The sequence below is a fragment of the Colletotrichum karsti genome (genome assembly GCF_011947395.1).
Source record: "Colletotrichum karsti strain CkLH20 chromosome Unknown Scaffold2, whole genome shotgun sequence".
NCBI classification, from domain to species: Eukaryota; Fungi; Ascomycota; class Sordariomycetes; order Glomerellales; family Glomerellaceae; genus Colletotrichum; species Colletotrichum karsti.
In genome coordinates, this window is record NW_024065902.1 from 939,207 (window position 1) to 953,845 (window position 14,639).

General features: G+C 50.5%; 6 protein-coding genes across 6 annotated transcripts; 3 read left to right on the forward strand and 3 right to left on the reverse strand.

Moving 5' to 3' along the window:
* Window positions 1-2,058: 2,058 nt before the first annotated feature.
* Window positions 2,059-2,738, reverse strand: CkaCkLH20_00828 (uncharacterized protein; the record flags this gene model as incomplete). The annotated part of the gene is made up of 3 exons (XM_038883548.1): window positions 2,059-2,182; window positions 2,261-2,421; window positions 2,496-2,738. The coding sequence occupies 3 exons, from the start codon at window positions 2,736-2,738 to the stop codon at window positions 2,059-2,061; spliced, it is 528 nt and encodes a 175-aa protein (XP_038751143.1).
* A 1,324-nt stretch (window positions 2,739-4,062) lies between these two features.
* Window positions 4,063-5,053, reverse strand: CkaCkLH20_00829 (uncharacterized protein; the record flags this gene model as incomplete). The annotated part of the gene is made up of 6 exons (XM_038883549.1): window positions 4,063-4,349; window positions 4,425-4,539; window positions 4,593-4,622; window positions 4,681-4,778; window positions 4,842-4,946; window positions 5,008-5,053. The coding sequence occupies 6 exons, from the start codon at window positions 5,051-5,053 to the stop codon at window positions 4,063-4,065; spliced, it is 681 nt and encodes a 226-aa protein (XP_038751144.1).
* Window positions 5,054-6,413: 1,360 nt separating this feature from the next.
* CkaCkLH20_00830 (uncharacterized protein) lies at window positions 6,414-6,665 on the forward strand (the record flags this gene model as incomplete). The annotated part of the gene is made up of 1 exon (XM_038883550.1): window positions 6,414-6,665. The coding sequence occupies one exon, from the start codon at window positions 6,414-6,416 to the stop codon at window positions 6,663-6,665; it is 252 nt and encodes an 83-aa protein (XP_038751145.1).
* A 371-nt stretch (window positions 6,666-7,036) lies between these two features.
* Window positions 7,037-8,596, reverse strand: CkaCkLH20_00831 (uncharacterized protein; the record flags this gene model as incomplete). Its single annotated transcript, XM_038883551.1, has 6 exons — window positions 7,037-7,714; window positions 7,767-7,841; window positions 7,908-8,006; window positions 8,068-8,115; window positions 8,170-8,373; window positions 8,423-8,596. 6 exons carry the CDS (start codon window positions 8,594-8,596, stop codon window positions 7,037-7,039), a joined length of 1,278 nt encoding a protein of 425 aa, XP_038751146.1.
* A 939-nt stretch (window positions 8,597-9,535) lies between these two features.
* CkaCkLH20_00832 (uncharacterized protein) lies at window positions 9,536-10,888 on the forward strand (the record flags this gene model as incomplete). Its single annotated transcript, XM_038883552.1, has 1 exon — window positions 9,536-10,888. The coding sequence occupies one exon, from the start codon at window positions 9,536-9,538 to the stop codon at window positions 10,886-10,888; it is 1,353 nt and encodes a 450-aa protein (XP_038751147.1).
* A 506-nt stretch (window positions 10,889-11,394) lies between these two features.
* Window positions 11,395-12,632, forward strand: CkaCkLH20_00833 (metallo-beta-lactamase superfamily protein; the record flags this gene model as incomplete). The annotated part of the gene is made up of 2 exons (XM_038883553.1): window positions 11,395-11,719; window positions 11,779-12,632. The coding sequence occupies 2 exons, from the start codon at window positions 11,395-11,397 to the stop codon at window positions 12,630-12,632; spliced, it is 1,179 nt and encodes a 392-aa protein (XP_038751148.1).
* Window positions 12,633-14,639: the final 2,007 nt, after the last annotated feature.

Consider the following 14,639-nt stretch of genomic DNA (forward strand, 5'->3'; position numbering starts at 1 on the left):
GATTTGGATATTATACCCTCGTACTCAACCATCTGTTCACGACTGGTGATGTTCTCTAGCGAAACTAAGAACTCGTGTGCCTTGGCTTTTTGACACGAGAACATCGCCGTGGATTCGGTGAACACAAGGCGGCGTCGGGACAAGAGGCCCTCCTGGAACGTCCAACCTCGGGTCAGCCAGGGCGAGACTTCGACAAACTTGTCGGGGTCACAAGTTCTGGTGAACGTATATTGCCCGTGGGTCACGGAATCCAAATTCGTGCCCCAACCTCCTCTGATGGCCTGAATGCCGGGAATCCCGTGAGCGTCACTGTTTCCGGCCGCGACGACGATCGTGAGGGTAGCGTTTTGGTATACGAGTTCCATAAGCTGAATCTGCTCCATCTTGTCCACTGGATCATCTTGCTTTATGCAATATCTGTCAATCCACAAGTATTGATATCCCAGGCCCTTCGTGACCGTGATTGCGTCTGCGATAGTCTTCGGAAACGTCTCAAGCTTAAATTGCCAGACATACGGTTCTGTCCTCGCTGAAGAACCCCATACATAGCTCAAAGCAACGTATTCCATTGAGGGATTCGCGTCAACGACTTCTCGAGTCCCGCAGTCGATCAGCCTGATACGAGGAGTAGGTAATGGCTGGGAACAATTGGGGTGATGTAGGTTGCATGCCTGAATCCAACCTTTGGCAAGTTCAAAATCCACTAGAGGCGAAGGGTGCCTAGCCTCCAACAGCCCAGGGGCCGATCTGGCGTTGATGTCTTGACATACCAAAATGCCGTCGTCAATGAGCTCAAAGGGGTTATCTGGTAAGGTCCCGATGTAACATGAGGTTAGTGGTGAAGCCCCTTTCACCGATTCCCAGATCGTAGGTGCCCATCGGCATGGTTCATTCGTGCTTCCTTCCACCTCCTCGTCAGCCTTTTCATCGTCCAAGGCCGACATGAAAGGCAACCATTGATCGAAGGCCACCAATTTGTCGATCTTTTGAGAGTCCATCTCTGATCCCAACCCTAGTAGGTTGCATAACCAGCATTCCTTAGACTTGTTCCAGCCTGTACGCTCCTTGAAATCTTGAAGCAAAACCCAGTGCCGCTCCCTCGCGACCTCATCCCAGGCTTCCTTTTCAGATGCCGCGGCGAAGTTTATCTTGGCGCAATCGTCACAGAAGCCCTGGCTTCCGTTCTCGGCCCAATAGTAGAAGTCGTCGCTCCGGTAAACGTCCATGACTCGACCATCCGTGACCCATGTATCGCCTAATTGCTGCTGCTGTTCGAACTCGTTAACTTAGTTGTGAAATCTTCTTCGGGCAATCATCCTACGAGCGCAGTTCTCTTAGTTCTAAAGCTGATCTGACCCAGTCCCAAGGAGGATGGCACTGAGTAGTGAGTTGCGTAACTGGGTTGCGTGGCTGGCCCAGGAAATGAAATGGGTTGGGGAAGTTGGTCCACCATAAAAGGCGAATCGAGACAGGACATGAGCATGTTTAAGTATTGACTTGAGTCGGATTGGTCATAAACGCCATCGATGGACATGGCCCCTGATTTGACCAGTCAGGATGCTCATCTGATCTCCTCAACGTGTGTCACAAACTGTTCAGCGGCTAGACAGCCCACCCTGGGGATGCAAGGAGATTGCCAGCCTTACTTAAAACCAAGGAACCATTCAGCGTAAAACAGCCGCGATGATGCACCCTTCTATGTATAATCTGCCTGGATGCTAGCGAATATTTCATCTAAGCATCTTCTTTTCAGACAAGATTTAACGTAAAGCAAGGTACATATTGCAGTTTCTGTTCTTGTGCATTTTAAAAGAGTGTTTTCCACATGGACTCATATAATAAATACCGGGCGAAGATAAATAAAACTATGTACAGAAGCTTGATCGCAGGAACACCGGGAACGTATTAAAAGAGCCGAGGTCTAAGCAATGTCGGCTAACACCATCGGCCGCAAGCTCAAACTTGTCGATTTGCGGATCGTGTCATATTTCTTCTTCCCCACACCACCACCCGCCTCAAGACAGAGAGAGCAGTGTTGCCCATCCACAGACGTTGTCTTTAGACTCCGGCAATCGCGACCTGGAATTTGTTGTTTGTAATGCAGACATCGCTGCCCTTTACGGTGTTGTCAGCACGGTAGCAGCTGTCGAAGATAAGGCCTCCGGTACGGGCGACATCGTTGCTACAGAAGTGTCAGTAAGTTCATGTTGCCATTAAACGATAAAATAGCACAAAGGACTCTGCCAGTATTATTACTTACCAGTTTGCTCCCTGTGCCGGCTGATCGGGCTTGCTGCTGACAATCTTTGCGCCTCCGATCTGGCACATTTGGACGCTGGACTGGCCCTGGCCGACGGTACAGGTGATACCCTGGGCACCCTTTCTGGCGAGATCGTTCAGGCAAGCCGTGGCATCTCCAGCCTGCAGGAATAATCATGTTAGCATGTGATCTATGTTATATTTCCGAGGTCTTGTCCGGAGTCTGGAGATCGTACGGGAGCACTCTTCAACGCGTCTTGGCACCAGGCCCTCTTGCTAAGGCCGCCGGCGGAGGTGACAACGGCGGCCGATTGAGCCGCCGCAACTGCCTCCTCGGGGGTCAGAGCCGTGTCGGGGTTTGCGATGATGTCTTCGACCCATTGCGCGAAGGAGAAGGTCGTCTGGGAGGTTGGGGCCGGTGCGGCTGCCACGGAGGCAGCCATAGCCAAGGCAATAATAGAGGTGGTGAACTTGACCATTGTGGCTGTTACGGGTGTAGTGGCGAGTTGATTAGGATTAGAACAGTCTTAGAGTAGTCTGCGGGATGAAGGAGATCGACAATGTTGGGTCTGTGAGCGACGAAGAGAGGCTTTTTAAGTGCTCTGAATCGTCTAGGTGTGCACGAACGAGACCCGGCATATCGGATATCGCCTGATCCAGACAGAGTTAAGTGGAAACAGACTCAGACACCCTGGTGGCTATCCACGACCTACAAACTTGCGATTCTCATTTTTCTGTGCGAAAAGTGAAGGGCTACTTCGTATTCGTCTGCTTCAACTATCGAGTCCATGTCAACACTGCTATCCACTACAAGGCATCGACTTACACGATCAGGTGGGTCGGACCGCAGTTGCGCTCCCTACCAACTCCACTCGATAGATCTCACGTCAGACGATGAGCAGGGTAACACTTCGGGACTTCAGAACTTCGGCTCGCACTCTGAGGCTCTCCCCACTTCTTGAATGGGACTTTGGGGACTAGGTATCCAAAGTTTAAAATGGATTCAAGACAATGAGTGCATTCTGAGTTGTCAAAGACTCTAGGCCACTTCAATATCACGTCAGCCAGTGAGCAGGGTAGCCCTATAAGGCTAGGGAACTTCGGTTCTATAGTTTTCCCCAATCAGCAGTCAAGGTTCCATGTTACAGTGTAATTGGAACCCATGCATAGTATTCTCGCGGCCTAGAGTTGCCGTCGACTGACAACTGGATAGCTTCTTCTTCTGTGAAGGGCTGGAAGTCCTTACGCTTGGGTCGCTAAGTTCTTCATCTCGGATCACGCGGCCTTAGAGCAGCGGTGAACCGAGGCCGCGGTGGATCGGCCGCACCAGAACGTCAGAGTGGGGTTTCTTGCTCTTAAACTTTGGAAATATCCACATAGTTACGGAGAACCGCTTCAAAAGTCCTTATTCGATTCCGAAAGTATCTGCGGGCCTAGTTGAGACGATGTTCGAGACTTCTTTACTATCAGCTACAATGATCGGAAATGCACGTTCCACGGTTCCAGTCTCATGAGTCCGCCTGAGGGAGCAATTCCGATTCGCTGAATGCTATACAAACCATACATGCAAGTTAGGCAACAACATGTGATCCCAGCTGTCTTTCCTGTTGCGGTTAAGTTGTCTTTCTACACTATCCTGTATGATGTTAAGGATTCACCGTGATAGTCTCGGGGCAATTGAGAGAAAAGTTATGAGAAGTCACCTATGGAATTGGAGGATGAAAGCCCGACTAACCGTGCTGTGACGAACGGTGGTTATCACAACATTCCGCGAATTCTATTTGGCAGAACAGAGGTGTCTAACTAGTGACCACCAGCAAGATCATGATCCTCAAACCAAAGGTCGATTTTGCCAGTTTCTTTGTGATGCGTACTGTTCGCGTGGTTCCACTTTCCCTTCCCAGCGAAGGCAGCGTTTACTCGTTCCGCCTCATCCGCGTCGAAGTTGACGACATTCTCCAAGTAATCCTTGTACCCAGACCAGGCGTGATCTTGGGCCCATCTCTGTATCGCCCCCAGATCTCTACACTTCCGGTCGTGACCGTGGGTATTGAAGGAAATATATTCCTGCGAGCCGGACATTGAAATATCTGCGGCTCTTTTGGTCAGAGAAGGAATCCCATCGAAGAAAATGATTCATGATACAGTGACAGACTTCGACTCACCAACGTTGCACATCATCTCGTTTCTAATGTGATCCAAGCAGTGCATTGTATGGATATCATTGCGAGGCCATTTGTCGAGCGACACCTTGGAGATAAGCCTGTTTCGAATTCGGTACTGGAACGGTCAGCTTGGGGAGGACGAGTCTGCGCGAAAGTGGTAATTCGTACCAGGCAATGAAGAGAGTGAAAGGCATTCACCTGTAATTTGAATTAGCTGAAGCGTGATTAGTAGAAGTGCCATTAAAAAGCAACATACTTGATAGATTCGAAGGTTAGGGTCGTCGGGATGCGGGACGGTTGGCGGAAGGTGATTGATCTGCGCCCAGTCGCGGTCGATTTCAACAATACCAGTGTCTGATAACATCACAGTCAGATGGTGATTTCGCTTTGTGACGTATGTGTCCGGGTACCACTCACGTTTCTTGAGGTCGTTCCAAAACTCATTGGCTTCTTCAGAAGGATCTGCAGCATTCACAATGTGATAAGGGCCTTTGGTGGAATTGAAACTTTCGAACGCGAAGTCTGTCACCCAAGTCAGCGTGGTGCTTAAAGCATCATTGATTGGTGGCTTGGGGGAGCATACAGTCGTTTGCGTCGGTGTCCTTGACCGCAATCCCAGATTTGTTCATGAGATATGCGAAAGCAGCAAAACCAAGAATTAGGATGAATATTTGGATCAACCCAAATACCACAACAAGTCTCGAGATGGAGCACCGCCTCGCGTGGCGCCTGGGAGAGGTTGAGTCCTTGCAATGGTCACAAATAGCGCCATCCTCGGAAGAGTTCTCCTCGCCCGAGAGAAGGTTGTAGCTAGCGTCAGACTTGTTGGAGTTTATCGCGAAAGGCCAAGTACTGCCAAACAATAATGCCAGACTACGAAGGCAGCGGGACTGTCCAGCTTGATTTGAGAGGGAGTGCTTAAGGCTTTTGTTGGACCAAGCAAAGACATCAGATGTAGGCATACGAATTCTTCGACCAACAACTTGAGATGACCCCTGATTTCTGGTGAGGCGAGGTGATAAGAGTTCCCGGCCTTCCTGTAGATCATGCAGAAGTTTGCTGAGAACGCCCGCACGAAACATCCTGTTTCTTTCATTTAAGGTCCAACAGACCGCGGCAAAATCCAGTTTGCAAGGAATCAATGATGTTGGGACCAACAGAAAATGCCTGTTTTGAGAAGCAAACAAACGACGCAGCCCATTCCTATATGGGTCATCCGGGGAAATATTGTCCAAGGGTCCCTGTCCAGCTGTTAAATTCCTTTGGTGTCCCAACCAACGCGACCGACTCCCCTATGTCATTCTCAGAACGTGAATACAGGAGTAAAGTAGTTATTATATACTACTCGAATTTCTTTTATCCTGATGGCTTCTCACCAAAAGGAATGGATTGGTAGGATTAAAGAAAAGACACTCTTGCTGCGGGGGGACGGCAACACAAATGCGTTACCATCAAGCCAGACCCTTCCAACGCCGGACATCCTAAACGCAAAGACTGATAAGCGGATATTAGCATGATCCGAATTTGGCAACACCGAGCCCGTTATCCTCGTTCTTCTCTAATTTCAGAAAACAAACAAGTCTCGCCTTGTCGGTCTGTTGGTTGGTAATCTTCATCTGGACCGTGGCGAGGAACCAACAGACATTTAGTGTCTGCACACCGATGTAGTCGTACATATTGTTCGCTTCTGAATGGCTGTAGATCATAGCCGAAATATCTAATAGGAAGGTAATAGAAGTTCTGGCCCTTGGATTGCCTGTGCGATAGGGAACAGAATTCCGAGAGATTGGACAGGCTGGTGAGATACGTCCTAAGCGACCTTCGGAGGGCAAGTCTGGCTTCGGTCTTTGAATAAGTCTGGGTTGGTCCAAATTGTGTTATAAAACCAGGATACACTCCCTCCACCTTATCATCCTGAGTTTCGTCTCATCCAAACTTCCCAAAGTCCATATCAAAACTCGTCATCGTTATCAACCCTGTTGTTCAAAAATGCACCTCTTCATGATCCTTCTTGCCTCGGGCCTTGCCACCACTCCCGTACTGGCGGCTCCTATTGAGCGTCAAACCAGCATTGAGTCCAGATGGACGACTGCGAGCCCTGCCATCACTTCCAAAGGTGATGAGGAGCCCACTGATGCAGTTGATACGATCGCTGTGAAGTCCAGATGGGTGGCTTCCAGTCCCGCCATCACCTCCAAGGGTGATGAGGGCCCGGTGGCGGACAGTGAAGCCACCGAGTGAAGTAAGCAAACATACAACACCGCTGCCTCTGTATGGATCTTATTCAAATGCTTAACTTTACGTACATTTAGGTATTCGCCGTACTTCAAGCCCTCGACATCAATCATCAGACTTTGACGTGGGCATTTGGGTCTTTCCGCAATTATGTCGAATCTGCCATCCTGGAACGGATCTGAACAGCGAAGATGGAGCTGGTTATGTAGTACGTCGGCTCAATAAACCACCTATCTATAAGCAGTCTATGTGTTACACGGCAGAAGCCTCATTCTCACGTGAGGACCGAACAGAAAGCGACCGAAGTATAAGTCCACTACTGAACATCTTCTCCTTTCCGTATTAACCCAAGTTACCACTACCTGTCTGCCCCATGACTAGCGAGACAGTGTTGCCTCAATTTGAGGCTTAAGCCAGTCGTTAATGAACTCTTCGTTCCTCCAAGCAGTCCAGTTCGCATTCAACAAGCCCCACGTCTCCTCGTCTTTCCTCTCTCCTCGCAACATTCTGTAGTAATAGCTGCCGCATAACACCCATTGAAACCATAGACCAGCTTCAGGTAAGACATCCCTCAGAACGGAACGGAAAGTCAGTGACTCATTGTAGGCTTCTCCCTCCATTGCATGTCCAAACTCGGTGAGCATAACCGGGTAAACATCTTTCGTATCTGCATCTGTCGCGTTCATGCCTTGGAACCCATCAAAGTACAGCGTGTACTGAATGTTTCCGTAGCTGTCTTTGGCGTTGTCGTAGTTGTGGATCTCGAGAGCGATCTTAGAGTCGCCATACCCGACGAAATCAGCCCTGTCAAATCGCTTCTCGCCTGGCGTTAGAGCTTCTTGTCTGAACACGGGGTCGATAACGTGGCCGTAACTTATTCCTCCAAACACAACGATGACGTCCTCGTTGGCGGTGTGAATGGCATCGGCGCCAAGACGCATATACTCATACCAACCTGCCCAGTTGTAGGCTTCATCTCGGAGATGAAGGTCTGTGAGCACCTTTCGGACTTCATTCCGCAGAGCAATTGATATCAAGGCAGGCCACTTCTTTCCCTTAGGTCAAGTGGTCAGCTGAATCCAAGTGAATTCGCTGCAAGAAACTCACATGAGTCGCCAAAAATGCGTGCCCACGAGTCCATTTGGCGACGTCGAAGTCTCTGTCTCCCCACCAGCCATTACCCTATGTGATAACTGTTAAAGAGTGCCCCCATGATGCGTTTCAGTTGACTGTGAACTCGTCACTTACATCTGTTCCTGAGCAGCACCAAGTCCCACGCGACATATGGTTGTCCAAATGAATGTAAACTTGTTGACGTGCACATTCTTCGGCGACAGCATCGAATACCTACGCGCATTAGAATCTAGGTGGCAACCTCCTTGATCCGCGAACACCACCAAGCTCTTACCTCAAGACGAGTTGTGTTTTTCGAAAAGGACGGATTACGAGTAAGGACCTAGAAGATTGACTGTCAGTCTCTGCGCATAAAAGGGTTCTGAGAAGAGCTCACCTGGTCCAACGTTTTCGTGCCGTTCTCGGTCCCCAAAGCCCAGTGAAATGCCTGCTCCAACGTGATGTCCTTCTCAAAGTTTTCCATCATTTGGTCAATCATTTGGGTTGCGTATGTGAGACGAATAGCATTGAACCCAATACTGGTCATCTGACTGACAATGTCCTCGATGGATCTATGCTGCAGACCTTCTGGAATCATGACCTACGGAGAATATCAGCATATCGTCATCTTGCAATATGGTTTTCTTTACCTCTCCGTGAGCTACCCAGTTTATCCCAGCGATCTTGATTGTGTCGTTGCTCGCGTTCTTGATGTACTTTCCATCCGTGTGAAATGGCCCGTTTGGCCAAGATGAGCTTTGGGCGATGACACCGGCCATCGCGCCGAGACTCCATATGGCTGCATGAGCAATCTTGAATTTCATCTTGACAGCTCTTGCTGGATTAGATTTGCGTTTTGCTACTATCGATCTTTCAGGATGATGGCTCTTATCATGGCCCTTTTATGTGCTGAATTGGGACTGTATCCATCTTGTCCTCGTGCTCTTCGGGCTTGCTGACGCCCATGCGTTTTCCCGATGCCCGATACCACTTGCTTGTGTACCTGTGAGGCATCTGGTGATGACGAGTAATTGAGGGGAGTTTGTAGTCGACAACTACCATTGACGTACATCGCATCTGATGTGGCCAATAGCTGTAAGCGAAACCCGAAACCAGTTGGCGGCTAATATCGATCTTGCAGTGTCAGCGGCATACATCTTAGGTGTCGTGCCTTCAGTGCTTCAACCCTTCTCCATTCTCCGCATATTTCAGTTAGTGGTTGGTAGCGATGATGGCCGAAAATGGAGACGATTCGGCGGGCGTGCCCTGGTTGGGATAAACTAGTGTCGCGGAGTCTCAAGTCACATGCATTTATAATGGTCGTTTCGTGAAAAAGTTAACAGTTCATGCTGAGTCTATTGGAGTTATTGCGAGTATTCTGCTCGTCTCCTTGGGATGGGTTCATCGCTAACCGGTGTTTAGCTGAGATGCTGAGCATAGATACCAATATGCCCTATCCTCTGAACCAATACATTCAAGTAATCAAAGAACTTTACGATAATTTCACCCTTAAATCAGATAACGAGAAGTACTGTGCAACTGCAATGGTGATGTTTCTAGTTTAATCACTTACGACTGGCCTCAACCTGGCATAAAACTGGAGCGTGACAGCGCATAATATTTATGCACTGCCACTACGTCACGCGCTGAGTCATCACCGAAACCCACCGCGACCCGATCCCAACCGACGACGCCAAGTTTTGCCGATTCGATCCCTCTCGTTCAAAGAAACACTCCAGCACGATGCATACAAGCAACAAACAATGACGAGGCGTCGCGATGACGACACCACTACATACGATCCGTACACCGGCGTCCTGCCTGCCCTCCCGCCCGGCACGCAACTCCCGGACAAGGACCCGCGCAGCAACGCCGCAACCGCCGCCTCGGCCGCCGGCGTTCGCGCCCTGAGCGCCCAGGCCATCGCTTTCTACTTCCGTGCTCCGGTCAAGGCTTTCTTCCGGACCCGCGTCGACTATCTTGCCTATGCTCGGAGCGTGCACCAGGCGCAGACGCAGGCTCTCGCCCAGGCCGCCGCGAAAGAACCCGGATCACGTCTGGACCTCACCCTTCGACAGGCATGGTTCTACCTGAGGGGCACCACGCCCGGCGTGCTCACCTCTGCCGTCAAGCAACACGGCTGGGGCGTGCTTCCGCACCAAGTACTGCCGCCGCTCATCGCGAACGTCGGCGTCGGGGCAGTGTTGTATACAAGCTACCTAACGATCCTCGGATCTCTCCATGAGCCGAGCGGCCAGTCGAGGAAGACGGTCTACCCGCCGCCGCAACCTTACCAGACCTTCACCGCAGGACTACTAGCTGGCAGCTTGCAGAGCTTTATGGCTGCACCTCTGGATGCCATCCAGGCGAGGTATGATCATCGAGATCTCATGACCAGCGATGGCGGCAAACCGAAGTCCATGTGGACCTTCAGCGCCGAGAAGCTCCGGGAAATAGGTCCGCGCGGCATCTTCGCCGGTTGGGGACTATCTCTTATGAAGGACGGCTTTGGTAGCGCCATTTTCTTCAGCGTGTTTGAGTACGTGAAGGCGCAAGGCTACTACAAGTTCGTATCATGGTATTACGGCGGGCTGGAGGAACACATCGTCGACTTCCTCGCGCAAAAACGGCCGACCACCAAGGACGCCCTCGGGGAAGACGCACAACCGCTCATCATCCGACCTCACTACGCTATTGAGCCCGCATTCCTGTTACTTGCTGGAATTAGCGCCTCGGTCACCCAGCAAGTCCTGCTACATCCACTGACGCATGTGCAAGTCGAGCATTGGGATCGACTGGAAGAACTAGACGCTAAGGCCGCCAAACTTCGAGAGCTCCGGGGCGCAGACCCGAATAAGCAGCGGCAGGGCTGGAGGATGTTCAGGGCTTACTACAACGCATACCAGGAGACTTGGTCCGAGTGCCAGTTGGAGGCGGCCAAGGAAGGACTGAGCATGAGGAAATGGCTATGGAGGGGCTTCTGGTGGAATACCATCCGTCAGGTGCCCAGCACCAGCGCTGGGTTGATTATTTTCGAGTTGGTCCGTCGCAAGTACGGGCTGGGCAACGAGGAGGTTCGCATTACACGGGACGGGTACGATATCCTGCTAAACTAGAGCATTCGGGGGGCGCGCGGGCGTTTTGGGAGGGTTTGAAAGTCGATCATTCTCGACTCTGGTGTACAAGAGAGATCAAGAGACTTGGTTTTCCTCTCTATGCAATATTCAATGCGGTCCATTTCCCACGCGAGGGACATGCCCGGACCGGATAACCTTTCCCTGGGGGAGGCGCGGCGCATGCATGTTGGCTGATATTTGGATCAATAAGGTTGCGTCTGAAAGCTGGGGAAGCGGAGCAGGGCGGTTCATCCGATGACGTCGGAGTTTGAAAATGCTTTTCGATACAATATCCACCACGCAATCCACACCAAAAAGCTTTGTAGTTCGGCTACTCGCATAAGTATTCGACTTTACTTTGCTCAAGTTGCCGGTATGCGTTAAACGCCGTCTGAGTCGTACAGCCGGTGCAGGTACAAGATAACAAACCTCAGTTTGACCCCTCACTCTCCGCTTACATCCCCAAAACCTCACCTTCTCGAGACTTCTCGCCCGCAGTGAGCAAAATGGCGACCATACCAGAGTCAGACAATGTCGTCCGTGTCAAGCTGGTTGACACGACCACCGCCATGGTCGGTGACAACGCAGCCTTTGTAAAGCCCGTGGTGGCGGGGCATGAGGTCATCAACTTTTGCTCGCTGGCGTTTTTGCTGGAGAACGAGCGGCTAGGAAAGAAGGCCATGTTCGACCTCGGAGTCCGCAAGGATTATTGGAATCTGCCCAAGGCTATTCTGCAGCTTATTGGAAAGGACTGTGTGATCTTTGGGATGAGAGTCGATAATGGAATCGACGAAGTCCTCAAGGCCGGAGGAGTTGAGTTGAACACCATCGGTAAGAATATGGCCTTAGTGTCCGACTTATTCCATACATAAATGCTAACAGTCTCGCAGACTACTGCATCTGGTCTCATGCGCATTTCGACCACCGCGGAGATGTTTCTCTCTTTCCAAAGTCAACCTCCTTGGTCGTCGGTCCTGGATACCTCTCTGACAAGGAAAGGCACGGTGGAGTAGGCGACCCAGCAGCTGCGGCAGAGTTCGAGGGTAGACCACTGAAGGAAGCCGACTTTGATGGCGGCCTCAAGATTGGGAAGTTCCGGGCCCAGGATTTCTTTGGCGACGGCTCGTTCTATCTGCTCGACGCACCTGGGCACCAGCCCGAGCACATCTGCGCGCTGGCGCGGACGACTCCCTCATCGGCACCGGGCGGCGCCACCTTTGTCTTCCTGGGCGGCGATATCTGTCACTTTGCTGGTGTATTCCGACCGACGCCGACCACGCCGCTGCCAGAAGAGATCCCGGCGAGCGCCATCTCGAACCGCAACGACTGGGCTTCGAGATCGGTCTGCCCGTGCTCCTTCTTCACGCCGCATCACCCCCGTGCAAAGGATGATGATTCTGCTCGTACGTCCTCGTGGTACAATCTTCCCAGTACAGGACACGTGTACACGGATCTCGAGAAGGCTGCGAACTCGGTGTCGAAGATGAGCGAGCTTGATACGAGGGACGACGTCATGGTCTGCCTCGGCCACGACGCTAGTTTGCTAGATGTTCTGCCTGTGTTCAACAAGAATCCTGAAAAGGACATTAATGACTGGAAGAAAGAGGGTTGGAAGGCGACCACGTACTGGAGTTGGTTGAATGAGGTGGCTGTTGATGGGAAGAAGCCTCGAGAGCCAGTTGTGGATGGGTTCTGGAAGGATGGGAAGCCATGGGACTTTGAGGGCCATAAGGCTGGTCTCTAATGATATGGAATTATAGAGATGTAGGGTTAAGATGCAATATTTCTATAGCTATACGCCATTCTTTTCAAATACATCATAGCAAATGCTGTTTATAAAGTTGGTTCGAGTCTCAGAGTCTCTACGGCATGCCATGTAGCGAAAGAATGTTGATCGATCGTCTTATACACATGTTCTTGTTAGATATGAACCAGATTGCAGTCTATTTGCAATAATAATAGCATTCCTGGTGTTCGAATACGATGTTCTGGTGAAAGAATGAAAACAGGCACCCAATCCCTCGACTCTGATGCAGCCGAAGGTACGTCACTGCGTTTGCCAGTTTCAAGGCTCTAGGACAAGCGTCCACAACGGCAGTCAACAGGTTTCCAATAAATTCATGACTAAATTCACAATCCTGCTGGCGTAGCCATGTATAGGCTGGGTTACACGATATGACCGTGTCTCGATTGCTCACTCGTGCTCATGAACTCCACGGGTGTATTGCCTATGTGCGGGCGGGACTTACGCCAGTTTAGGCCCTGCTCGCCAAGACCTGGGCTGCCGGGACGCCAACTGGCAGCGGAAGGCTCCCGATCTGACATATCCGTTTAGGCTGGTAAGGCAGCACTTATGTATTGCCCCCTTTATGATAAAACCCCCTCAAATCCCCCACCTCTATCATGCAGCTTATTTTCTCATTCATACGTCTTTCATTGCCCGCACTCTATTTCCTAAGGGCTACGCAGAGTAACGTGAAATATGGCTGAGGCCATTGGGCTTGCTGCTAGTTTGATTGCGATCTTAGAGCTATCGGCCAAAACCATCAGTTACATACAAACAGCGAAAGGTGGGACGAAGGAGCGAGCTCAGTTGACTTCAGAGATCCAGTTCTGTCAGATCCTTGTTGGTGGACTTCGTGATGTATCAAGCCACGATGGCTGGAGCAAAACGATGAAGGTGCTTGTGGAGCCTGGTGCTCCTTTGAAACTTCTTGAAGAGACCCTACGGTATCTGGTTCAGAAACTCAGTCGGAAGGGTGGTATTCGTAACCATCTCGACGTTTTGACATGGCCGTTCGCCGACAAGGAAGTCAAAAGCATTCTTGGCATGATAGAGCGCCAAAAGGCCTCGTTGTCTCTCGCTCTCGACAACAATAGCAGGTATGATTCGCCTAACCGGCAGTCGACGATATGCTGCACATCTTTCATCTCAGTGAGATGCATTCGCACACAGCCCTGATTGACTAACCTCTCTAAACTTGCAGACTACTTCAGGATAGAATCGTCTCTCAACTCAATGACAACCAGACGAGCTTACAGGAACTCAAAGTCATATTCGACGATATGCAAGAGAGTATTCATGGTCTGGATACTTTACTATGGACCCTGAAAAAGGGAAATCTTCAGCTTACCTATTTCATCTAGCTTTGGCCCGTACGATTGAGCAGTTAAAGGGTCGGGATTCTCTGCAGTGGGTTACTGCATTAAATTTCCGACCCCGTCACGAAGTCCTACTACAACTTTGGGACAAGAATACTGGAGGATGGATTCTCCAACATGAAAACTTCAGGATGTGGCTTCACCAGCCTTCCACCACTATCTGGTTTCATGGGAGCCGTTCGTATATCATACATAACCCAAAGGGACCTGATTCGCTAACTTCAAGTTTACAAATAGCCGGTGCCGGCAAATCCGTGATCGCGTAAGTTGATCTGATCTCCATACACGAGAACACTTTAACAATCGACGTCCTCGTCCTTCAAGCACATTGCGCCGGCTCAGTCTACTCAGCACCACACGAATATGTAGCGGAGGGGAAAACCAACCAAAGGTCATATTGCTAACTACGTCTCAAGAGCTTTTATCTCTCATTATCTCAGTAGCCAGTTTGAGCAGTCGGAATCCCTGATCATTGTGGCGACTTTATATTGCCATCAGGAGAACCAGGCAGAACAAACTTTGGACGAACTCGAACGAAGCGTCCTCCACCAGGTTCTTCAGGGTCTAACTCAGATACCAGAGTCTATCA